The following is a 25,503-nucleotide window of genomic DNA, read 5'->3' on the forward strand; positions in this document are numbered from 1 at the left end:
CTTTAAGACTGTTGATATATAACATCCCCTTCCTGCAATAAACGTTGATGTATAAGCATTGTCATTTTGGGTCCTGTGAGTCTTCTTTAGCAATCGAACCCTGTTTAACGTCTATCATTAGTAAACTGGCTAAGAACTGCCACATGGTAGATATTGAAATATTTCTTTAATTAATTGATTAATGTAAAAATAAAGAGAATCTGAGTGTCCTGACTTATTGTCCACTCTAACTTTCTAGTTTTAATCAGCATTGATGAAAAACAAATGCAATTGTGTGTGATAACTCTCTACCCAAAAGACAAAGAGCCTGTTTCATCATTTTTTAAGTCCTAATAGCCTTTTTTCATCTCAAGATTGCTTAAAATTATATAAGCGAGAAGACTAGCAGTTGCTACAGAATGCCAGTTTGCATGTTCCTCCCTCTCCTCTTTGAGAGCACACCATGTCTGCGTGTGGTGTCAGCACATGTTGTCTCCAGAGGCCAATGGGATCATCTGACCTTGGAAATGGCCAGTGATACGAAAGGACATCCATGCCTAATGTACTCAATTTGTACTTGAAATTTTAATTGTAAGGTATAAAGAAAATCTACATGTACATTTATAAAATTAGTACAAACATGGATTTTTAAAAAGTATTCTTCTAAAATTAAAGAACTAATATATAACTGCTGTTAACACTCTCAGACAAATGAGACAAATCAAAGCCTGTTCATGTCTCTCTTGCATCAAAAAAAAAAAAAAAATTTTTTTTTTTTTTTGTGCAATAATTCTCTTCTGTTTGGGGTGGTAGAAATGACCTGGAAATAAATAGTTATGATGGTTGCAGGAAAAGAAAAGAAAAAAATTAGTGAAAACTTAATCACAATAATATATGTAACAAAAACTTTTAAATACACAAAGATACAATAATTCCCAAAGGCTCCAATATTAATTCAGTGGCTGAAGACAGATGGCAAATATTTGGTTAATTAAATACCAATACAATTCCATGTTTTTGTTTTTTTTAATTCACACACCTACCTAATCTCCTTACCAGAGAAATAACTGTCTTGATTATTCTACTGTAAAAAACCTAAATAGAATTTTCCAAGGCTACTTCCCTTATAAAGAAAAAAAACCAAAACCCTTGCCATCGAGTCAATTCTGACTCACAGCGAACCTACAGGACAGAGTAGAACTGCAGCAGAGGGCTTGCGACTTGGGCTGGCGGATTCGAACTGCCAACCTTTTGGTTAGCAGCCATAGCGCTTAACCACTGTGCCACCAGGGCTCCTGTAAAGGCAAACTAGTGTCTACTTTTTTATAGTTCTGCACACCTAAGGATAGGATCCCAGGCAAGCAAAGGTGTTGCTGAAAGACCAACCTGCGCTGAAAACTAACGCTCTTAACCATGTCTTAACTGCAACGGCTACTGTAGGGCGGTAGGAAGCAGAGTCTTAAAACAGTCAGAATATTGCTTCTATGGAAACTTTAACAAACTGAATGGAAATGATGACAGTAGCTTATAACTACTATGATATTTCAATAAAAATCACATACTGATATTTAGATACTCCAAGGACTATAAGACTCTAACATTCTGGGTCTACCATTTACTATCTGTATTTCTTTAGCAAGTTAGTTAAATCTCTCTAGGTCTTTATTTCCTCATCTGTAAAATGGGCATAATTAAAAAAAAATTTTTTTTTTTTTTACACCACTTCATGGGTTCTGTGTGTATAAAAATGTTTGGTGTCCTGTACTTAAAAAAAAAAAAAAAAAGCCATTGCTGTGGAGTCGATTCCGACTCATAATGACCCTATAGGACAGAGTAGAGCTGTCCCGTTGACTTTGCAAGGAGCGCTCCTGGTGCAGTCGAACTGCTAGCCTTTTGGTTAGCAGCTGTGGCACTTAACCAGGGTTTTCATCTTATGCTTAGTACACAATAAATATCAGTAGTCGTCTTATTATTATAATTATTATCATCATTAATGTTATTACAGAGGATCCATTTCCAGCCCTGTTGAAACAGCATGATTTCAAATAAAAGGTGTTATCATCATCATCATAATTCTTCCTATGATATGTGATTATGTTATATTTTACATTTTATTCTGTTGTGCCCATCTGAAGTTAGTAATCTTCTGAATAAATCACTATTCACTGCTTCATTTGATCTTCACAGAACACTGACACATAGACAGAGGAGATATTGCCCTCGTTTTACAGATAATGAGTTCTACCTGAAGCTTAGGGAGCTAAGCAACTTGCTCAAAGTCACGTACATAGCTAGTAAATGGCAGCGCCAGGACTCAAGGTCATGCTGCCTAACTCCTCCTTCAAAGCTCCTTCCATCACTTCAGGCTTTGCAAAATATTAGCTCCATAATATTTTATTTCAAGCAATAAATATGATCCCAGAAGGGTGAGCAGAAAGACCACAGACAGGAAGAATGTAAAGTGAATACAGGGGTGTGCCACTGCTGTGCAGACAGGTACACCAGAGGACTGAAGAGGGGCAGGCTAAGGTGTTGGAATGACACTGCATCACAATGCTGAAGTCATCACCTATCCTGAGGCCCAAGTCCCCTCTGACTGTGATTACAGTGTGAGCCACGTGGTGCTGCAGCTTCTCCATCCACCCTCAGCACCAGAAAGCATCAACCCCACCTTCCTGCTTGTCTACCAAATCCAGTGCTTGCCTCAGGCCCTTTATATTTCCGTCCAAGAGAATGACCTGCTATTTCAGCCAGAATAAGCCTCATCCATGGAAACCCTGGTGGTGTAATGGTTAAGTGCTACGGCTGCTAACCAAAGGGCTGGCAGTTCAAATCCACCTGCCACTCCTTGGAAACTCTGTGGGGCAGTTCTACTCTGTCCCGTAGGGTTGCTATGAGTCGGAATCAATTCCATGGCACTAGGTTTTTTGTTTTTTTTTTTTTTTTTGTAAGCCTCATCCCTTCCTGCTCCTTTGCCTTTGCTCAAGCTGGTCCTCCACAGGGAATAACATCTTTCCTCCAAACTCCTAATGGGCAGATTCTACTTTTCCTTAGAAGTCTGGTTAAAGCCATTTCCTCCATAAAACTCAAACACCCTACTCCGCCAGCTGAAATAATCTGCACAACTCAAATCTTCTACTAATTTATTTACACAGCTTTTCCACCTTTATTTCATAAGTTTTCTTTCTCTTCTTTGATCTGTAAGCAACTGAGGTTCTGGTTTGAGTCTCTCCCCGCCCACACGCAGAAACTGCCCGTGAAATGCCTTGCACAGAACTGGTGTTCAACGGTGAGCGCGTGAGCTGAGGCCTGTCTTTTGATAAGTACCTGGAGCGTCACCTCTACCACCTTACGCAACACAAGCAAATTGCTACAGAGGAGGGTCAAGTTATTTATCCAAATAATTTTTTAAAAATTTAAAAAAAGAACCTTCACTTGAAAACTTTGTCAAAAGAAAAATTAAAGCTATTTTAAAAATTCTTTTTCAGATAAATGTCTTAAATTCTCCATTTCATTCTACATGCCTAAAAAGGGCACCAGAAAACAAAATATCTCAAATAAATAAATTCTTAGAACAATAAAGGAGTTCAGGGGTGGTACAAACGGTTACTGTAATCGGCTGTTAACCAAAAGGTTGGAGGTTCATATTCACCCAGAAAAAGGGCCTGGTGATCTACTTCCAAAAAAATCAGCCATTGAAAACCCTGCGGAGCACAGTTCTACTCTGACACACGTGGGGTTCCTGGCAACTGGGTTTTCTTTGTTTTCTGTTTTTGATTTTTTTGAGAAAATAAAAACTCTGCTCAGCAAGTAAGAAAGATTACATAAATTGAAAAAAACTCACATAGCCAAAGGGAGTTTTAAAAGGAATTATCATCCCTCTTTAATCTTCTTACTATAAAAAGACAGCTGGGATGGCCACCCTCTACTCTTAATCAACCTGAATATCTCTTGACTATTTTTATTTTTTATCTGACTGCAAAGGAAGGGGAAAGAATATGAGCTGGGAACAGAATGTCTTTTACCAGAACATAGTCGACTATCAAACACTGTCTAAATTATATTGGCAATGATCTTAAAAAAAAAAAAAATTGCCGATGACCAAACTAGAAAGGAATTGGCACTTTGGAACTTTGCTTCTTTATTCTGATGTTGGAACATGAGATGAATCAACTCTGTGAGTTAGCCTTATTCAATCCTGCACCCCTGCCCCCGCTGCCAAGTGGGCCACACTTGTTGACTACTGCTGTGACCACACGACTGTGGACATCGGGAGCCAAACACCCCAGGTCCAGCTCAAGCCTTTACTGCACTTTTTCCAAAGGAGTCATTCATCTAGCCTCAGCCTCTACAAGTTATTAAGAGACGGTTTTTGTCAACATGCATTCACTATGCATTCAACTCCTCGGCAGGTAAACACTGTACTGGGGGTCACAGTAGCCCCGAGAGTCAAAATGGCTCACTGGAGGGAAACGGGATGATCTAAACAGATTTGCTCCTAGTTTGGCTGGAACAAGGTCACAAAGGATGGACTAACAGGGTTTCCTGTTCACGAGAAAGACACCAAAAAAAAAAAAAAAAAAATCAGGCTTTGTGGCCTAACAAGTTTGGCAAAGACTATATTTTTAATCTTCTTCTCGGAGTTTCACAATGCACATTGTCACACTAAAAGGTTAGAAAAGTCTTGCAGTAAAGAACCCTTTAATACTCAGCAAGTCCCAAATTTATTTGACTATGAGCTTTATTTCCAATAATACCATTTAATACTGAAACACAGTTTGGGAAATGCTTGAGACATGAAATATTTAATAACAGTTGTGTGGCATCAAATCTAGTCACAAGACAATCCTTGTTTTCCCAGTCCTAGAATCTCTGCTCGACAAAGTGTTAATGTAAGAGTTAAATTAGACAACCAGACTGTAAAATAATCTGGTCTTTACCATAATATAAAGAAAACATATATTTTTGAAATCAAGAGAGAGAAAAGCATTTTTTAATGCATTTACAATGTCCCATAGCAGTACCTTCTTTTATAAAAATATTTGCTATCATTGACCTACAACCCACTTGTGTGTCTTTTTTACGTGAAAATGAAATATTACCCAAATATTTCACGTCAACTCCTCTTTCCACAAATGATGTCACGGTGCCCATTAACTGTCAGATAATTCAAGCTTTGTGGATTTGAATGTGGAATTGGAGGAGGAGGTGGGAACCTTAGTCATCTGAAAAGTTATAATTCTCCACTTCAATATTTAAAAATACTTTATTAATAAATGGGGTCTTTAGGAAGGTACCATCATTCAACCACGTTTGAAACCACTGAGAAATTATCTAGAATATTATATCACATAAAACACTGAAAATTCCCCCAATAAATAATAATGCTCCTGCGTTTGTGGGGCCAATTTCCTATGAAAAGATTTGGGTACTACAAGTCCTATGGCTACACATATCAAGCACACCTAAACATCAGACAGAAAAAACATATTTGAGAACAAAAGTGATAAAGTTGCTTTCTAACTTCAAGTATCTCCACTGATTCCATTAAAATCTGTGTACATTTATCAAGGGGAAATCCTTCTACCATGGACTGATCTGTATGTCAGAGCATCTTTTTTTTTTTTTTTTTAACTCTTCAAAACCATTTAATGCCAACCCATGAAAAGATCTATTCAGATTTAAATTGGAATGTCATTATCTATTTCTTTTTTTAAAACAAAAAACCATAAACATGCGAAGTTTTCCATTTCCAAAACACAGTTGGTGAAAATCAATGGTAACAACACAAATCGAAGTGAAAACATTTAAGGACTTCGTCCTCCTAAAATCGTGGCAGAAAGGTAACTGCTAACGAACTTATTCAACACGTTGATGTTCGATTTAATGTTCTCTTCACTCATTACCATTTCAACTGAGTGGTCAAAATGACCATGTTTTCAAGTAACTCTACGGCAGCGCCTTACCAGTGTAGATGCTGGCATTGGAAGCGGGGATACCAAACTGTGACTCGATGAACTTGGGAATGAAGGTAATGAAAGCAGTTACAATGGCACTCTCAGCTGTGTATGACAAACTCACAAAAAGGAATGTCATGTTGCTTAAGATCCTGACAGCTGCTCTTGGAAGGTCTACAAAATGACAAAAATGACAAATGAATGTTATAAACAATGGATGGAAAATAAAATAAAACTGAATTGTTTTTGAAATGAACTGGCAATAGCCATTCAGCAATCTTTGCCATAAGAGAATAAAAACAGAAAAAAATCTGAGGGCTGATTAGAAACAATTCCCTTTATTCAACAGATTTGGGGTTTTACTTTTCAACTAGGATAAGGAAGTCAAAGTATCTAAGAATACACCTACACACAAATGTTTTTAGAAGCAATACCCTACATCTCGTACTTCAAAAGCTGTTTCAATTAGCGCGTTTTCTCACTGATTAAAACAATGTTATTCTCTGTTAAACCCCCAAAGTCTACTACATGCATAAAATCCCAGTAGCACCATCCTACATTATAGTTTCCACTTTACCCAACTACCACTTTCTAGGGAAAAATGTGCTTCTGAGTTCACATGTCTCAGCCCAGCATTGAGGATGCCCACAGCAGAGGAAGTGGTACACGAAGTTGGGCACCTGATTTTCTCAGCTCACTAGGAAATATTAAATAGCCATGGCTTTTATTAGCCTAAGGGGCAACGCCAGCCAGGTCAGATACTCCTCAGGTAATCTGGGCTAGGGAGCAAAGAGAAGAGATGTCTAAAGTGGAAGGAGAGTCACCAAGGTAGGGCCCACCTCAGCACCTGCCAGGCTGCCTTTAAGAAAGGGAGAATGAAGAGCATTTGAGCTTCAGGTTAAAAAGTTTCATCCTTGAGTCTAGGTGTCTATTTCACAAAACTTGCCACAGATATGCTTCAACATGTAAGTGCTTTCATTACAGCATTGTTTGTAATAGCAAAAATTTAGGAAAACCTAATCTTGATGGCTGTCCTCCTACATGACTATAGTACGGTCATCAAATTCAGGACATACACACCACGGGGCCCACTCAAAGTTTGCTGATTATCCCAGTAATGCCCTTTATGGGTCCAAAATCTAGTCCAGGAGCACATGTTCATTTGGCTGTAATGTCTTTTTGTCTCCCAAGGCAGCGCAGTTTGTACTCATTTATTAACCTGAAGGTTGGCAGTTCTAGTTCACCCAGTGGTACCATGAAAGAAGGTGCTTCTAGGTGGGTTCAAATTGTCAACCTTTCAGTTATTAGCCAAGTGCTAAACCATTTGTGCCACCTAGGGATTCATGTTAAATCCATAATTTGCAACCAAATACCTAATTTTAATGCAGAGGAATATATGTTAGATGCATTTCTTGGTGTTATTTATAACTGTGTCATTGTAAAATCAAAGATGCCATAAAAAGCATGATGAGAGATGATGAAATAATGATAGTGATTACCATTTCTTTATAATTTAGTGCAAGAAATAGTACACATTCAGTTATAAGGTCAAGCTGATGCTAAAATCAGGAAATGCCTTAAGCAGTCGCAAAATAAAAGTAAAATTTAACACAAAGCACCAAAATTCAAGAGAATGTAATATAAAATGGAAGTTGCTTTTGAAAGAGGTATTAATGCCATTAGCAGATCACTTGCTCCTTCCCAGAGGCCCCATCAAAATTACAACGTTATCGGGAAGAAAAGGAGGAAATAGACAATATTTCATTGATCCAGCCTATTTAAGAAAGAGGGATTTTGTATGCCTGAATTTTTCAGATAACTGAGAGACTGCCTCTTTAAGCATCTTTAATGGGTTAACTGGTATTACTAGACAAACCACAGCATAAAGGGACGTTTTCTTCAAGATTCAAGGTCATAATTGTGACTAGTAATTTCTATATGCTAATTAGCTTTAGGTGCCCTGCTGGCACAGTGGTTAAAGTGCTTGGCTGGTAACCAAAAGGTCGGTGGTTCAAACCCACCAGCTGCTCTGTGGGAGAAAGATGTGGCAGTCTGCGTCTGCAAAGATTTACAGCCTTGGAAACCCTCTGTGGGGCAGTTCTACTCTGTCTTATGGAGTCACCATGAGTTGGAATTGACTTCATGGCAGTGGGCTGTGGGTTTTAATTAGCTTTAGCGTATTTTTTAACCTTCCATTATTTTTCTGATTTTTTCAAGAGAAATTTATTCCCTACTACGTGTTGTCTGTGTGTTTGTTTTTGCCTGCTGACGTTGTTTCCATGTCATCTTTTTTCTGTTACTTTCTTCTAAAGCACCCTTCTAAAAGTAGACATTGTTTCCAACTTTGTTTTGACTTTTTTTTAATATTTAAACTGAGGGTGGAATGAGGAGCAGTGTTTGTTTCATTAATATTATGAAGTAGTAGACTAAATTTTATTACCTGGAAACTTACATTTATACTCAGCATAAATTCTAACCATTAAGTACCAAGAAAACATACTGACCCCTCTTAATATTTTTCATAATTTTTTTTTTTGGATATAGTTTCAAATATAGTATCTCTTCTGGTGAAAAAGCATTTATCTGAAGTTCAGCAGTATACTCAATTTATTTTTCTATTTAAATTTACATAAAACAAATACTTTCATTATAAAAATTAAGTGTTTATATTGGGAAATGGGATTGGAAATGGTTTTATTTTCTTATATTTTTATGTACTTTTAAAATTTTCTATCAGGGATATGAATATACCTTACTTTTGTAATCTAAAAAAAGCCTGCATTTTTAAAAGGCTGGAACAAACATACCACTCCCTGAAAGTTTTCTCAGACTTTCTGCTCATTTGGGAACCCCTACTCCTCTTCCTTGTCCTTCCTTAGAATGTACATACCTCAGTTTTAAGACTTAACATATTACACTGTGTCTATTTTCATTTCTGTCTCCCCTTGTAACTTTTACTTTAGTACCCTGAGTTCTCAGTTCTGTAGAAGGTGCTCAGTAAAGACATTTGTGAAAGAAAAAGGAAGGAAAGATAGCCATCTGTTTCAATAATTAGAATGTTATGTGGGAGCCATTCTGGCCCTTTCCTAAAATTCTTAGATACTGCCAATTTCTTATACAAAAGTGGAATTTGAGGGAAGTGTCGATTCAACAAGCAGATAAAAGTGGCTAAAATGGATTAAAGTCAAACTGTTTCAGCTTTTAACAAGGATTCACACCGGGCACAAGGAAACCAAGAGTAAAAATGGAAAAAACCAGAGTGGAGGGTCATTGTTACACAAAAAGTTGGGATTTTTATTTATAAGTTATAAGACAAGGTTATACACAGAGGTAGAATCCAAACCCTCCTCCTCGAGGGTCAGGAAAGGCCTCTGGAAGGTAGGGGGAGAGGGACAGTGGTGTAAAGCACGGCAGAAGGAACGTTATAGGGTAATGATCATATGAAATGATGTAGCTGAATGAGGCCACGTGAGAGTACGCTCTTGATGTAACATATGTGGTCCTTTTAACCACTCCATGAAATTCCCTAATTCCCTGCTTTTGCGAATACTTAGAGCAAGTATTTTATTTTTGCTGTATTCCTAATCTCTTCATTCTTATTATTTGTATATTTTTAAGCTCTCTGGCACATCAAAAAGTGGGTGGAAACAGACCATCATCATGCAATGAAAACTTTAATTAATAACTTCTTTTATGGCCTTTAAGTTGTGCATGTTCATGGGCATAGCACAGATATAACTTTTCGATGCTTCTTACCCAGGACATAATGGGACCTGGTTCATTAGTTGGGTCTTTCTACAAAGGCGAAATTAAAGTTGCTCTTTGTATGTAATGCGGCCAACACATGACCAAATGCCTCCATTCCCTGCTCATCTTCTTTGAAACTAATGACCCTATGAGTTCTCCAATCACAAGTCCCCATGAAAGTATTCCAATTCTTCTCCTACAGGACATGCCAACACAGGGCATTCCCTGCTTGTCTGGAAAGGAACAGAAGGAAGTATATGGCTCTTGCATGCTACAGTCACCTCTGGGCTTGGTGTCTCAAAATTGAGCCCTGAGCCACTTACCTACAGGTTGGTGGATTGAAGTGGCACCTGTAGAGGCCCCAAATACATCTTTCATGGCCATAATACTATCTTAATTGTTTAAATGTGGCATCAATTAGTATTTTTATGTATCTATCTAAGTATACAGTACACTGATGAGTAACCCCACAATTATTTTGCACTGTGTATAAAGAAAATGTTTTCTTTTTTAGGAATTCTTTGTCAGGTCTGTCACCATTTGCCTTTTATCTCATAAGCTCTATGTTCAAGTCTAAAGGTTTAATTTACCACAAGAAAACATACGTACAATAAGATAAAGGGAAAACAAATAAAAACAAAAAATCAGAACTAACAAAAACAAAGTAGAACATCAAAACTAGGAGAAACGATTAAATATGGCCATTAAGACACCACCTGGGCTTCAAATTCAACTCAGTTTCCTGGCCACCAAGGCAAAAAATTATATAATCCTCCTTATCATAAACACAGCAATACTCTAGTTTCTTCACCGAGAGCAAGGCTTTTCCTAACTATGTACTAAAGCAAAGGTTCTCCAAGTACAGTCCTGAGCCAACAGGTCAGTATCACCTGGGAACGTGCTAAAAAGGCCAATTCTCGGGCCCCACCCCAGACCTACTGAATCAGAGACCCTGGGGCCCAACAATCTGGATTTTAACAAACCCTCTAGCTGGTTCAAGAACCACAATTCTAAAGAAATGTCTTACATGACGCTTTATATAAAGAACACTGGGCAGTGCTCCTACGACAAATATGGGAAATTCAAGTACAATTTTCAATAAAAGCTGCAAGCATAAAATGAAAGTGCAATTCAGCAATGGAAACATGTAAGAGGGCTGAGATAACTGGCCCAGGCATGTGGCTTTTGGTGGTCCAGCTTCACTGAGTCAAGGGTTGACTATACTATAGTCCCATCCTACAGACATCCCATACTATGCCCAAAAACCACACCCACTGCCATCGAGTCACTTCTGACTCACAGCAACCCTATAGGACAAGGTAGAACTGCCCCATAGAGTTTCCAAGGAGCACCTGGTGGATTTGAACTGCCAACCTTTTGGTTAGCAGCCATAGCACTTAACCACTACACCACCAGGGTTTCCATACCTAACAAAGAGCCACATGCAATGGTTCTGAAGGTTCTCAGACAACTCAGATTCAGAATTCATTCCTTCTACCCCTCTCAACTAGTTCCTCTCCCCATTATCTGAGGTTGAAACCCTGAAATGATTCTGGGACCTTCCTCGCCATCATTCCCATATCAATAGACCATCTCATAGATTTAAAAATGCATTCATTAAATATTTATTGAGTACTCATTAGCTGATGGAAATACAGCTGGGAAGTAATGGACCAAAGAAACAAAAACCTTTGTCTTCATGGAGCTTACTTCGTCTTCATGGAGCTTACTTTCTCATCGGGGAGTAAGACAGTAAGTCAGATAAAACACATAGTATGTTAGGTAGTGATGGGTGCTATGGAGAAAAATAAAGAAGGAAAGAAAGTTAGATAGGAAGCTTTGGAAAGGAGGTTGAGACTTTTCAGTAGGGTGGCCAGGGAAGATCTCACTGAAAAGGGCCATCTGAGTCATGATGTGAAGGGATCGAGGGAATGGACACCTGGGGAAGGTGAGAGTATGCCTGGAACATTTGAGGAACAGTGATGAGGCCAAGGGTGTTTGGTGCAGAATAAACAAGTAGACTGTAAGAAGGAGATGGGACTGAAGAGGTCACAGGGGTTAGATCATGTAGCCCTGGTAGGGGTTCTTTCAGGGACTTTCCTGTGAGTGAGACAGGAGGCCACAGAAGCTTTGAGCTGATGAGCGGTATCTAACAGGATTTTCCTTTTTTTTCAGTCTCTCATACAAAAATTTATATACACCTTGCTATGTACTCCTAATATTGCTCTCCCCCTAATGTGACAGCACATTCCCTTCACTCCGCCCTCTATTTCCGTGTCCATTCACCTTCTGTCCCCCTCTGCCTTCTCATCTCCCCTCCAGACAGGAGCTGCCCACATAGTCTCACATGTCTGCTTGATCCAAGAAGCTCACTTTTCACCAGTATCATTTTCTATCCCATAGTCCAGTCCAATCCCTGTCTGAAGAGTTGGCTTTGGGAATGGTTCCAGTCTTGGGCTAACAGAAGGCCTGGGAACCATGACCTCCCGGGTCCTTCTAGTCTCAAGCCATTAAGTCTGGTCTTTTTACGAGAATTTGAGGTCTGTATCCCACTGTTCTCCTGCTCCATCAGGGATTCTCTGTTGTGTTCCCTAACAGGATCCTCTTTCTGCCAAGTTGAAAGCAGGGCAAGGCTAGAAGCAAGGGGACCACATTAGCACGCTTTTGTTCTTTCTTTCTCTACTGGTCAAAACCATCATCACGTCTCACTTGAGCTATGCCCATAGCCTCCAAAGTGAGCTCCCTATTTCCCTTCTAATGTACTGATCGAGTGCTGCCAAATGCCTGCTCAAAACTCCCCACTGCCCATTGGGAAAAAAAGCAGTGAAAGACAAAAACTCAAGCCCTCACAAGAGGGCCCTGCCTTTCCTTCCCAGCCTTATCTCCCAGGCCTCTGCCACATATACCCAACTCGCTGACCATAATGCACGAGCTCGGTATTTTCCAATACGTCTGCACAATCCTCCCTTTTGCCTTAGCTCACTCTGCTCCTTCTGCCTTTTGAAATTCTCCCAGTCTTTTGAGATTCATCTGAAATCCCATCTCCTCTACGAAATCTTTCCTAATAACCCCAACTAGATATTCTCTCATTTCCCTTTGAACCTCCACACCACTGTATCTGTCCTCCGCTTAGAAAAGGTCTTTAATATATTTTCATTTGTCCATGTCCTGTTTCCCTTAGTGGACTGCAGGCTCTCTGATGGGAGACTGCAGCTCACCCATCTTCATATCTGCATTTTGTTGTTAGATGCCATCAAGTTGCTTCCGACTCATAGAGACCCTATGTATGGCAGAATGAAAACACTGCCCAGTCCTGTGCCATCCTCACAGTCATTGCTACGCTTGAGCCCATTGTTGCAGCCACTGCGTCAATCCATCTCATTCGTTGAGGGTCTTCCTGTTTTTCGCTGACCCTCTATTCACTGAATTAAATGACAAAATCCTTGATCAAACAAAATTCTATAACTTTCAATGGCCTCTTTAAGCCAGTTCATCACCTCAGCTAGGATTATAACTATGAGTCAAAAATCGACTTGACGGCAACTAACAACAACAACATGAATACATTGCACACTAACACAGACAAAAGTCTAGCAGTGAAAAATCTGTTATATTTTACACTAGGTAATAATGTGAAGCAGTTTAGCTGAAAAAAATTAAAAATAAGAACGAAAAAAATAAAATTGCTCTTATAGTTAACTGTCACTAAAAGTTTTCTTTTGGAAAATAGTTTAGAAAGATGTTAAATGTGGATGACTTTAGAACGTTGGCCCTCAAACCTCAGGAAGACTAACCCACTTCAATGTTTTACGTGCTTATTTTTATTTGTAAGGTTGTGTGCGATCGTGCTTTACGGGAAGGTGATGCACGCACATCGCGCAGCCTCCTTTCCCCTCTGTGGCATTTTAGAACTACCTTCTCTCTGCTAATTTATAATAAGAACCAAGAAACACTGAGCCATATTTTCCCAGTGTCTGTCATTAAAAGGTAGAGGGAGAGAGCAGAAAATATAGTTTATTTGCCCTATCAAAGAACTTCCCAAGAGGGTACCATTGGGTATAGCCCAAAACATATTCTCTTCCAGGAAGTAGAAATTACGCTAGATGTCTCCCCCACCTCCTCTCTGAAGAAGCTAATATTGGCATCCGATTTCAAATATAAAATAACAACCGAGGGAAACACTGTCCCAGGACAAAGGAAAGCATCTGTGAATCAAACTCGAATTCAATTCAAAATGAATTCTCAGCGACCATTCTTTAATTCAAGACCTTAACAATGAATCTCCACCTTGCGATACCAGTTATGTCAACGGTGGTAACAACTCCCAGAGATTTAATTTGTCCTTCGGAAAAGCAGATTCAACATTAGGCTGTCATTCCTCACTGGTGATACGACTTAGATATCCTAGAGGAAATCACTGTGTGCAAGAAAAACATGAAATAATTTTAAATATGATCCCAATTGAACATTATTTCAAAATCTTTTCTTTCAATTCTTCCAATATCTTCTGAACCATTTTTAGCAAAAAGGGTTTCACTATAATCCTATTAAAACAGTACTTCTTTCTAACAGAAGGAACTGTCTCTGAAAAGCACCAGTCCAGATACAATTAGAAAATGCAGTACAAGTGTAAGCAATAAAGTGAGCCAGTTATGGGTCCTAGTCAGGGGTTTCGCTGTAGAAGTAGGATCAGTCACCGTACGAAAGACATAGTGCATAACGGTTGAGAATTCATCAGAAATACTGATGATGAAATCAGAATAGAAACAGATTGTATAAACCAACTACCCATCACTGTCAAAAGACTCCTCTCCTTCCTTCTTTTATAGTGTCCTGAACCATCAGATTGAACACAGAAAAGAACAGCAATCCCTAGCAGTACAAGATATCCAATAAAACTATATAGAGATTCAATTTCGAAAAATATTTTAAAAGTCTGTGATGCCTTTTATCAATTTCGAGCCTGCATGTCTAAATGTGGTTTCCCCAGAAGCAGACCCTGAGACGAGGATTTAAGCTTTACTGTTGAAGTAGTTCATGTGGGGAGTGCAGAAAGCCGTGGGTGGGACATGTGTGGACCTGACGCACGGGAAGAGATGGCAGCCAGGAAAGGACCTGAGAGGTAAGGGAGCTGGGGTAGTTAGCAGTCATTGGTGAAGACTGCTGGGGTGGAGACGAGGCCAAAACCAGTTGCCACGGAGTTAACTCTGACTCATGGAGAACCCACATGTGTCAGAGTAAAACTGTGCTCCAAAGGGTTTTCAAAGGCTGAATTTTCAGAGGTAGTTTGCCAGGCCTTTCTTCCAAAGTGCCTCTAGGTGGATTCAAACCACCAACCTTTCAGTCAGTAGTCGAGCACATTAACCATTTACACCACCTAGGGACTCTGCAGAGGAGAGCAAAAACAAAGAAACAAACAAACAAACCCACTGCTGTCAAGTTTCCACTCACGGCAACCCCATGTGTTACAGAGCAGAACTGCTCCACGGGGTTTTCTTGGCTGTAATCTTTATGGAAGCAGATAGCCAGGACTTTCTTCCACGGTGTCACTGGGTGCATTCTAACTGTCAACCTTTAGGTTAAAGGTCAAGTGCAAACCATTTGCGCCACCCAGGGACCTTAGGAGGGGAGATCAAGGGGTATTAATTCCTTACGACTTGAAGCCTGCTTCTAGCAGGAGCCAAGCAGTTTTCCAAGGCTTTGGAGAAAGTAGTCAGGCAAAAGATGTGAGTATTAGCAGTTGGCAGTCCTCCAACATGAGAGCAGCAAGGTCCAAGTGTATGGATGGGGCACTGGAAGCACTGGACTATACTGCATCCTCGACCAAAATAAACTCTGTTCCCATCAGCACTTGTGTGTGTGGTTGCAATTTGACTTCAACCTTCTCTGCTACACAATGGATCATGTATCTCACATTCAAGTCATCTTCTAAGCTATAAAAGATATAATTTTATCTTTCCCTTTGAGTCTACTTTATATTCTGCATAAATGAAGACTTTAATTCTATTTCCAGGTTTTAAATTCTTTAACATAAACCTTGCTCTCAACTGGGTTGTAAAAACAATCTCTCCTCTGGTGTGACTACTAGCCATAATGGTCCATAACACGCCCATGAAAGAAGACGGGCTGGAAATTCACAGACAGAAAGTGGATCAGGGGTTACTCGGGCTGAGGAGACAGGGGAATGGGGAGTTATTGCTTAAGGACTACAGAGTTTTTGTTTGGGATGATGGGAAAGTTCTGGAAATAGTGGTGAAGGCCGCAAGACATGGTGAATGTAATTAATATGCCACTGAATTAATTAATTAATTAAAATGGCAAATATTAAACATACATACATATATCTTTTTTTTACCATATTAAAAAAATTTTTTAATTAAAAAAAAAAAAAAGGATGGGTTGGCCCACACGGTATGAGCTCAGATCACGATAGCACCCAGAAGTCTTTAGGCTATTAGAGGATAAGAAGTAATTTTGGTAGTTCCCGAAGTATATATTATGACCAAATAACTGGGGGGGAGGTGAAGAAGCCAAATTTAAAACTAACTATAAGGAAGCATTTTCAATGACATGTCATTTCACTTGCTTTGAACAAAGATGTTCTTCAGAAATGGTCCAATCTGACCATTATTGTCTTAGGCTCTTGGGACAGGTCTACAATGTATTAGTAACCTAGTTCTAGGCCTTACCGTGCATACAGTCAAAGAGAGATTATAATGTGCCCAGGTAAATTGTACGTTAAACAACCTTGACTGATGTATGCACTTGACAGATATTCTGCTCCATAATTAATATAAAAAAATCAATTCAGGGAATTCAGGAAATAGGGTGAAACTAACAGAAGTGCAGCATTAAAAGTTTCTTGGATTAAAGGGATTTATTACCACTCAGATGTCATACTGGATGCTGAACAAAGACTGCCTGGTTAAGATTCATTTAAATTCTCTAGGTTTTATATTGCCTGATCTAGTTTTAATAAAATCATTATATTTAAGAGAAATCAAAATGAAAAAAAATTGGACAACCACTGGAACTTTCTTAAAGTTTCTACATTGAGTTTATGAGGTCCAATCCTGGCTACCCTTCTCTCTTGGCCACTTGCAAGCATTCAGAGGGGCACTGCTGAGTGAGCCTCCATTCCAGTGGAAGGTTTTACACTTATGTAAGCATCAGACCACACTATCAAATCCACTGTCCCCTCAAACAATCCATTATACAATAAATACTTTAATAATTAGACATCTCTAATTACAATGATATATACAGACATCTTCATCCTTATGATCTAAATCAGTGCTTCTCAAACGATTTGCAATGAAAAGAGAATTTTTTACTATTTTTTCCAGTCTGTCAGGTAATGATACTTTTGCAAAATTCATTAAAGATAAATTATTAAAGAATGATTTTTTATAAAGAACACACTACTGTATTTTTACGCAAATAATGCGTGCCTTCTACATTTGTTTGCCAACCAAACCCTTTGCCCGTGAGAAATTTTCATAAGTACCACTATGCCAATTTTTTTTACATGTTACCATAAAAAAAAAAATTTAGCACAGCATTCTTATGAAAATACCATGCGAGGGGAGGGCACAGTTGGCAAACAAACATAGAAGGTGCTCATTATTTGCAAAAAATACAGTATATATAAGCCAAATTTATTATTATTATTCGAGTCAACAGGCATAAAATTACTCTGTTAAATTTCTGGAAAAGTTTCTCAACACTTACTCTCTATTTCAGTACTTATGTTGCCGCAGACCGGTAAGAGTTGGTGGGTGGCTCTGGTCTGAGAACCACACTTTGAGAAGCACTGATCTCAAGAACCAGGCACGTATTTAAAAGATGTACATTACCTCTGACATTCTTTCCAAATCCCATGGAAGAAACTTTTTTGTCCACTTGTTCACTATTGTTTGATTTCTCTTTCATAACGTCCTCATCACTAGCAACATCAACAGAATATTTCTTCTTTTTCTTTTTCTTGTGCCGAGGTGGAAGCTTTTTAGGAAAAGTAAACATTGGGAATATCACAAGAAACATTGCAATGGCACAAAGGAGGAATCCACTCCACCTAAAAAATTGGGAAAAGTGAATAGCATTTATGGCTTTTATATTGTGGGTGAAAACAAATTAGCAAAGTATAGTTTTGTGGTGATAATATTCTCCAGAAAAAAACTTTTTATCTCCATCAGAAGTAAAGCAGTATGAAGTTGGATAAGCTAAGAAAATAAAGGGATTCTTTCTTTCTGTGGTACAAATGAGAAATCTACCCAATAATTATACTAGTATTATAACTAATATTATAATCAACAGCCTGATTAGAAATTCATTCAATTCAGTAAGTATTTTTGAGCACCTATGTGTTAGTTCAGTCCTGATACATGTGTATGTTATGGATTGAATTGTGTCCCCCAAAACAGGTGTTAAAATCCTAATCCCTATACGTATGGCTGTAATGTAATGTAATCACCTTCCATATGATGTTAATGAGGCTAGACCATTAGAGTGTGTCCTAAACCTAATCACTTCTGATTTATAAAAAGAGTAGGTTAGACACAGAGACAAGCACATACTGGGGAAGACAGATGACATGTGAGGATCTCCAAGGAACCAGGAAACACCTGGGGCTACTGATAGAGAAGGAATCAATATAGCCATGACCTTGATTTGGACTTCTAGCCTCCTGAACTGTGAGAAAATAAATTTCTATTCTTTAAAGTCACATACTTGTGGTATCTGTGTTACAGCAGCACCTGGAAACTAAGTGCATTTTCTAATAAATCACTAAATCATAATCTTAAAAGGAAAATAATATAAACTCTATAGCATGATTCACAGACCAGTTTAGACACTTTTTTCTTAGAAGAAAACATCAACGTCTCATGTCACATATATTTTAAATTGCTGATGGTGTTCAAATATTTTGTGTCAAGCACTTAAGAATGTATTGACCCTCATATGACTATCCCAGTGCTTAGCCAGCTATGAGGGAGGGCTACCAAAGGCATTTAGACTTGATCCTTGCCTTCAAGAATTTACAACCTAGTTGTAAGTAAGCCAAAAATGTAAAAACAATCTTCAATATAAAAACAATCTTCAAGAAATAAAAGAATGAACACAATTAAGTGTTAGATCATTGTGGAATAGATTATGAATGTTATAAAACATCAAAGAAGGTAAATCAATGTGCGTCAGAAAGCCCCATAGCAGAAGTGGAACTTGTACTGTGTAGAATTATGATTGTCTTTAAATTCTTCTGAAGTCATCATGCCGCAGAGAGCTAGGAAGTGAATACAGAGAGTAGAACTCAAATTCTCGTCCTGTATTACAGCCATGTGTTAGGCCTTGCACTTCCTGCCTGAACGATTCTCCACATGGCAATTCCTCAGTGCCCTTTGAACCCTTTCTTAGCAAGTAGAGGTCCCTGGTCCTACCTAACAGGGTCGCCACCTTCTCATTAGGATTCCTCTCCAAACTCTGCCCTTAAAGCATCAAAGTTCATAAAAGTTCAGACTTTGTCTTCTGTATCAACATGTTTCCATCAGATGTCACTGGAATGTAATCAGTATTTTAAGCATTCATGTTGAATTCAACTCTATGAGGACAGAGATCAACTGCAAAGTGAAAATTCATTTTAAAAAGTAAAGTGTTTCCATTAAAGTGCTGTTATCAGCTGCTAAAGGTCACAATGCAGTTGAGAGAATGATTCCTCGAGCTAGTCATTAATTATCCAGTATGCTCTTTTCAAAGACATTTAAAGTTCTATAAAATAAAGATTTTAAGGTAATCAGAAAAAGGCTTTCTTTTGAGAAAATTGTTCAGGACAGACTTCTAGCAATCTCAATTATTCGGAATCAAATCTCAAACACAGATTAGGCACTCAATAAATTTGCTGAACGAATGGGTTGATTTAGATTAAAAAAGGTGGGGAGGGGAAGGGGAGGGGGGGGAGGGGAAGGGGAGGGGGAGGGGGGAGGGGGACGGGGAAAGGCATGTGTACTCAGGAACACAGTTACCATAACACCCATGCCCTTTAGTACTCAGTATGTTTATGAGGCCCTGTTCATCTACCACTCCAGAATCCCTCTCTGAAAACTCTACATTCAAGTCCTCTGAAACCCCAGGAGTTCCCCAGACCTCTCATGCTCTCTCCAGCAATTGGCAGGAAGTGCAGTGTAGGGGACAGTTCACGAGCTCTAACCTCAGACACACGTAGGAATCTATTCTGTCTTTACCACTTACTATTTGTAAGACTCTAGGAAAAATATTTAACTTTTCTGAACTGGTTTTCTCATCTGAAAGTAGGAGGTTAATAACTATTTCCAAGTCATCATTAAAATTGAATAAAGCAATCTACATAATGTAGCTAATAAATTGCCTGCCCCCAAATCAGCAATTACTGGTAGCTAGTTTTGTTTGCGAGGTGCCCTAGTGGTGCGGTGGTTAAAGTGCTTGGCTGCTAAGTTAAAGGTCTGTGGTCTGAACCCACCAGCCGCTCTGGGGGAGAAAAATGTGGCGGTCTGCTTCGGTAAAGATTAACGGCGTTGGAAACCATATGGGACAGTTCTACCCTGTCCTATAGGGTTGATATGAGTTGGAATTGACTCAGTGGCAACAGGTATACAGGTAGTTTTGTTTGCTTTTGTTTTTTTGTTTTTATACCCAAGCTATACCCAAGAACCATCAATATAAAATTATATGCAAAATTAAAGATATTCTTATAATAGCTCAAAGTGAGACTAAATAGAGAAGAAGAGGAAGAATTACAGGAAGTAAGCAAAAATAGTATAAAAGCCTATGGTTTGGGGACTTTTGAAGCAGAGAAAACAGGCCCACATTCTTCAATAGTCTCCAGTAACATTCACGTAACACATGATATACTGATGGGGCTGAGGAGGTGCTGAGAAAAGCTAAGTAAGACAGGAAAGAGTGCATTACATGTCGGGAAAAGATACATCAATACACTTTCGAACCTTTTATAAAGGAGTTTCCCTGTCAGAATTAGGGGAATAACACAGGAGTTTTAAGTTCCTGACTAACAGACCATTCACAAAGAAGAGTCAGTTAAGTACATTGACTAAGTGCCTGGTCCTGGAGTCAGGTTCCTATTCCAGCTCCTACTGACTGTGAGGCTTTGGGCAAGTTATTCAACTCTCCAAGAACTAAATTCCCCATCTGCAAAGTGGGCATAATATTAATAACTACATATGTTTGTTATAAGGCTTAAACGATGTATCTGTAAAGCTCTTAGTAAGCACCCAATAAATATTAACATTATTCCTTCCTTCCTTCACTCTTTCAGCATATTAAAAAAAAAAAAAAAAAAAAAACCCGTTGCTGTCGAGTCGATTCTAACTCATAGTGACCCTATAGGACAGAGTAGAACTGCCCCATAGAGTTTCCAAGGAGCGCCTGGTGGATTTGAACTGCCAACCTTTTGGTTAGCAGCTGTAGTTCTTAACCACTACACCACCAGGATTTCCTCTCAGCATATATTTATTGAAAACCTATCATTACTGTTGGATATTGTATCAAATAACCATGTTACTGTTCAAGGGAAAAGTCTGTTATAAACAGTGTCACTCAATTTTTAAACGGACTCCAAATTACATTTCTAATTACATTGTCAACCTTTATCATCTGTAGAAAAATATTGGGCCATTAAAATTAGTAAAATTACTCGAGCATTGATTAACTCAAAGGACTGAATAATAGCTAACATAGCCTATGTAGCAGGAACTATCTAGAACTCTACTTGTATAAACTCATTCCTCACAACTACCTTATGAAGTATGTACTGTAATTACCTCCATTTTATGAATTAAAAAAAAAACCTGAGACACAGAGAAGCTGAGTAACTTCCCCAAAGTTACACAGCCATTAAGTGGCAAGCAGAATCTAATCCAAGAGGACTATGGGTTCAGGGTCTGCACTCCTATTCATTCCATTTTACTCTCAATAGGATTCATGTCTCCTAGAAAACTTTTCAAAGACAGCACAATGCACTTGTAACACTAACTCTCCTGCCCTCCTTCCTTCTCCTTGCCCCTGAGGTGGCCCTCCCTCCTCGCCTTTCTCTCTCCCACTCCCGATGTTCCCTTATCTTCATGCTCTTCTCATGGACATCTATATAGCTATATTTTAATCATTTTGTTTTCTGACCAAAAAAAAATCCTTTTTCTGATTTAATTCAGATCTGGGAAGAAAACAATAGCTGAGACCAAAAATCTCACGATTAGTCAAAAACTGAAAACTCCTGTGTTATTCCCCTAATTCTGACAGGGGAACTCCTTTCTGAAAGGTTCAAAAATTCTGCCAGGTCAGTCTCCTGTACATCTTAGCACTTCCATCTTCCTAGGGCATTACTGACGAAAATGAGAAGTGTTGTATAACTTAATAGATATTTGTTAACTGCTTTGAAGATAGTGATAAACATTATTCCCATCACCCTCAGAGTAATCAGGTTATTATCCTATAATGAAAAGGCAGAGAGAACAAAAGTAGTCTAAGAAATGCCTTAAAAAGTAATTACTTGACACACATGATTTTTAATACTAAAGTATTCTCTTTGTTATAAAATGGAATTTTTCTTATCAATGTATCAATGTATACCTATTATTAATCCATGTGAAAAGAAGTCATAGTTTCAGTTAGTGCTTGCAGTCATGAAGAACTAACTTACATTCAAGTTGAGAATTGTGAAGAACTCAAACACTGCCCTGGTGATTTGGATAAATAACATAACATCCAAAGTTTGAATTCTCATTTTGTGTCCTAAACACTACTTATTTAGCAGGACAATTACAGTCTAGTAAGTGAAAGAACAGCTAAATCCATAGCACATGTGGGGAAACAAAACAATGCTAACCGAGAAGATATCCTAAGAGTGTGGCAATGGGAAGGCTGGGCTACAGTTTTACGCAACAGAGGAAGGCGGACAAAGAAGAAAGGCAAATATAATAAGGAAGTTGTAAAAAAAAGTATTCAAAAAGACACCCATTAAAAAACCCATTGCCTTTGAGTCGATTTCAAATCACAGTGATCCTATAGGACAGAGTAGAGCTGCCCCCTAGGGTTTCCAAGGCTGAAATCTTTCCAGAAGCAGACCACATCTTTCTCCTACTTAAAAAGGCACAGAGAAGATAATGACAAGTATGATTAAAGGAAACAGTAAAGTACACACACAGCTGCATTATAAAGAAAAGACCTCAACCCTAAAAAAAAAAATACAAATTAAGGACATTTACTAAATCACTGTATTACTTTCTTACTGCTGCTGTAACAAATTACCACACAATCAGTAGCTTAAAACAACAAACTTATTATCTTATAGTTCTAGAGGTCAGATGTCTAAAATGGGTCATAGGAAACTAGAAAGGCAAGGAAGAACCCATTTCCTTGCCTTTCTAGTTTCTAGAATCCACCTGCACTCCTTGGCTTGTGGCCCCTTCCTCCATCTCAAAGCACATCACTCCAACTTCTGCATCCGTTGTCATATCCCCATCTCTGGCTTTGACTCTCCTGTCTCCCTCTTTTACACTGGCCCCAGCCAGGTGGGCAATCCAGGATAACCTCCCATCTCAAAATCCTTAATCACATCTGTAAAGTCCCTTTTGCCATGTAAAATAACATTCACAGGCGCTGAGGCTTCTAATGTAGATATCTTTAAGAGTTACTATTCTGTCTACTACAGACTCCTGGGTGATTTCTAATCATTTTTCATTTCTCCATTTGGGAAACTTAATTGTAACCACAAGGGTACTATATAACTCTATTATTAGTAACAAGTGAAATGAAAAAATTTAGAAAACAATCCTTACCAGTTTCCAATGAAACGAGGGTCATTCTGGTCAAGGTAAACAGGATTTCTGGGGTCAACATAAAAACCAATAAGAAGTCCACCTAATAAATATCCCACTGCAGGACCAAGTGCGCCCATGACATACATGATGGCTGGGAAGACAGAAGGGAAAACATGAAATACAGCAATGTTTTACTTATGTCTCAATAGCTCTCTAATTTTACTATTGTATCATACATATGTCACAGTTAAATCCAAGTAAAAACTTATAAAAATGGGGAACTTGATTGTGTCTATATTGACACTTGGGTTTCAAACCTTGTCCTTCATTTAACATTTGGCTATTACCCTCATAGAGCATCAGAATTATCTACAGAGCTTCTTGTGGTTCTTGTTTTGTTTCTTAATATAAATGCTAAGCCCCTACCCCAGACCCACTAAATACTAATTTATGAAAAGTAGAGATGCAGGCTAGTTAATGAGGCACTTGCTAAATAACCAAGAGAAGGTAAAAGGAAAGTTCTAGATAAGAAGTAAAAGGAAAACAGTAGATACCATTGTCGTAGCTGGAAGTTTCTAGTAGCATAAGGGAACACATGGCCAGATTTGACCATGAAGCCCGATTCAGTTGAATTGACACAGCTGCTTTCAAATCATCCGTATTTTTCAAACCACCACTCCAAAGTCAAAGAAGATCTTGCAATGTATTTGGTTTACTGTTAATTGAGGAATCTTATTTAAAGATGAATAAATCCCCCAAAATGGCATGGGCGAGAAGGTCTAAATGGAAAGCACAGACTCACAACTGTATTGGAAAACAATTTTTTAACGTACATATCCAAAGTAGGGGGTGGAAAAGAAGACATTCAGGTGGCTAACAGGTACATGAGGAAATGCTCACGATCATTAGCCACTACAGAAATGCAAATCAAAACTACAATGAAATGCCATCTCACCCCAACAAGGCCAGCATTAAACCAAAAAACACAAAATAGTAAATGTTGGAGAGGTTGTGGAGAGACCGGACCCCTTATACACTGCTGATGGGAATGTAAAATGGTACAACCACTTTGGAAATCAATCTGGTGATTCCTTAAAAAGCTAGAGATAGAAGTACCATACAATCCAGCAATCCCACTCCTTGGAATATATCCTAGAGAAATAAGAACATTCACACAAATAGATACATGCACACCTGTGTTCACTGCAGCACTGTTCACGATAGCAAAAAGATGGAAACAACCTACGTGCCTACCAACAGGCAAAAAGGTAAACAAATTATGGAATATACATACAATGGAACACTACACAACAATAAAAAACAGTGATGAATCTGTGAAACATCTCACAACATGGATGAATCTGGAAGGAATTATGCTGAGTGAAATTAGTCAGTCACAAAAGGATAAATACTATATGAGATCACTATTATAAGAACTCAAGAAAAGGTTTAACCACAGAAGAAAACATTCTTGGATGGCTATGAGGGTGGGGAGGGAAGGAAAGGGGAATTCACCAACTAGATAGACAACAAGAATTATCTCAGGTGAAGGGAAGGACAACACACAATACAGAGGAAGTCAGTACAACTGGCCTGAATCAAAACCTAAGAAGTTTCCTGAACACAACTAAACACTTCAAGGGACAGAGTAGCAGGGGTGGGGATCTGGGGACCATGGTTTCGGGGGACATCTAGGTCGGTTAGCATAACAAGGTTTATTAAGAATATGTTCTGCATCCTACTTTAGTGAGTGGTGTCTGGGGTCTTAAAAGCTTGTGAGTGACATCTAAGATGCATCAATTGGTCCCAACCCACCTGGAGCAAAAGAGAATGCAGAACACTAAACACACAAGGAAAATATTAGCCCAAGAGACAAAAGGGCCACATAAACCAGAGACTCCATCATCCTGAGACCAGAAGAACTAGATGGTGCCCAGCTGCCACCAATGACTCCTTGACAGGGAACACAACAGAGAGTCCCTGACGGAGCAGGAGAAAAGTGGGGTGCAGAACTC

The 25,503-nt window shown here is 38.7% G+C and overlaps 1 protein-coding gene across 3 annotated transcripts in view; it reads right to left on the reverse strand.

Moving 5' to 3' along the window:
• The window catches only part of SLCO5A1 (solute carrier organic anion transporter family member 5A1), a 171,310-nt gene that overhangs the window by 66,308 nt on the left and 79,499 nt on the right, over positions 1–25,503 (reverse strand). For 2 of the 3 annotated variants that reach the window (XM_023545757.2, XM_064267788.1), the window contains exons 2-4: positions 23,507–23,639; positions 17,540–17,757; positions 5,946–6,110 (exon numbers count right to left, since the gene is read on the reverse strand). In XM_023545757.2, the coding sequence (XP_023401525.2) occupies positions 5,946–6,110; positions 17,540–17,757; positions 23,507–23,639 (516 nt within the window). The remainder of the gene's footprint in view (positions 1–5,945; positions 6,111–17,539; positions 17,758–23,506; positions 23,640–25,503) is intronic. The other variant, XM_023545758.2, reaches the window with a different exon arrangement.

The sequence above is a fragment of the Loxodonta africana genome, chromosome 14, assembly GCF_030014295.1.
Source record: "Loxodonta africana isolate mLoxAfr1 chromosome 14, mLoxAfr1.hap2, whole genome shotgun sequence".
NCBI classification, from domain to species: domain Eukaryota; kingdom Metazoa; phylum Chordata; class Mammalia; order Proboscidea; family Elephantidae; genus Loxodonta; species Loxodonta africana.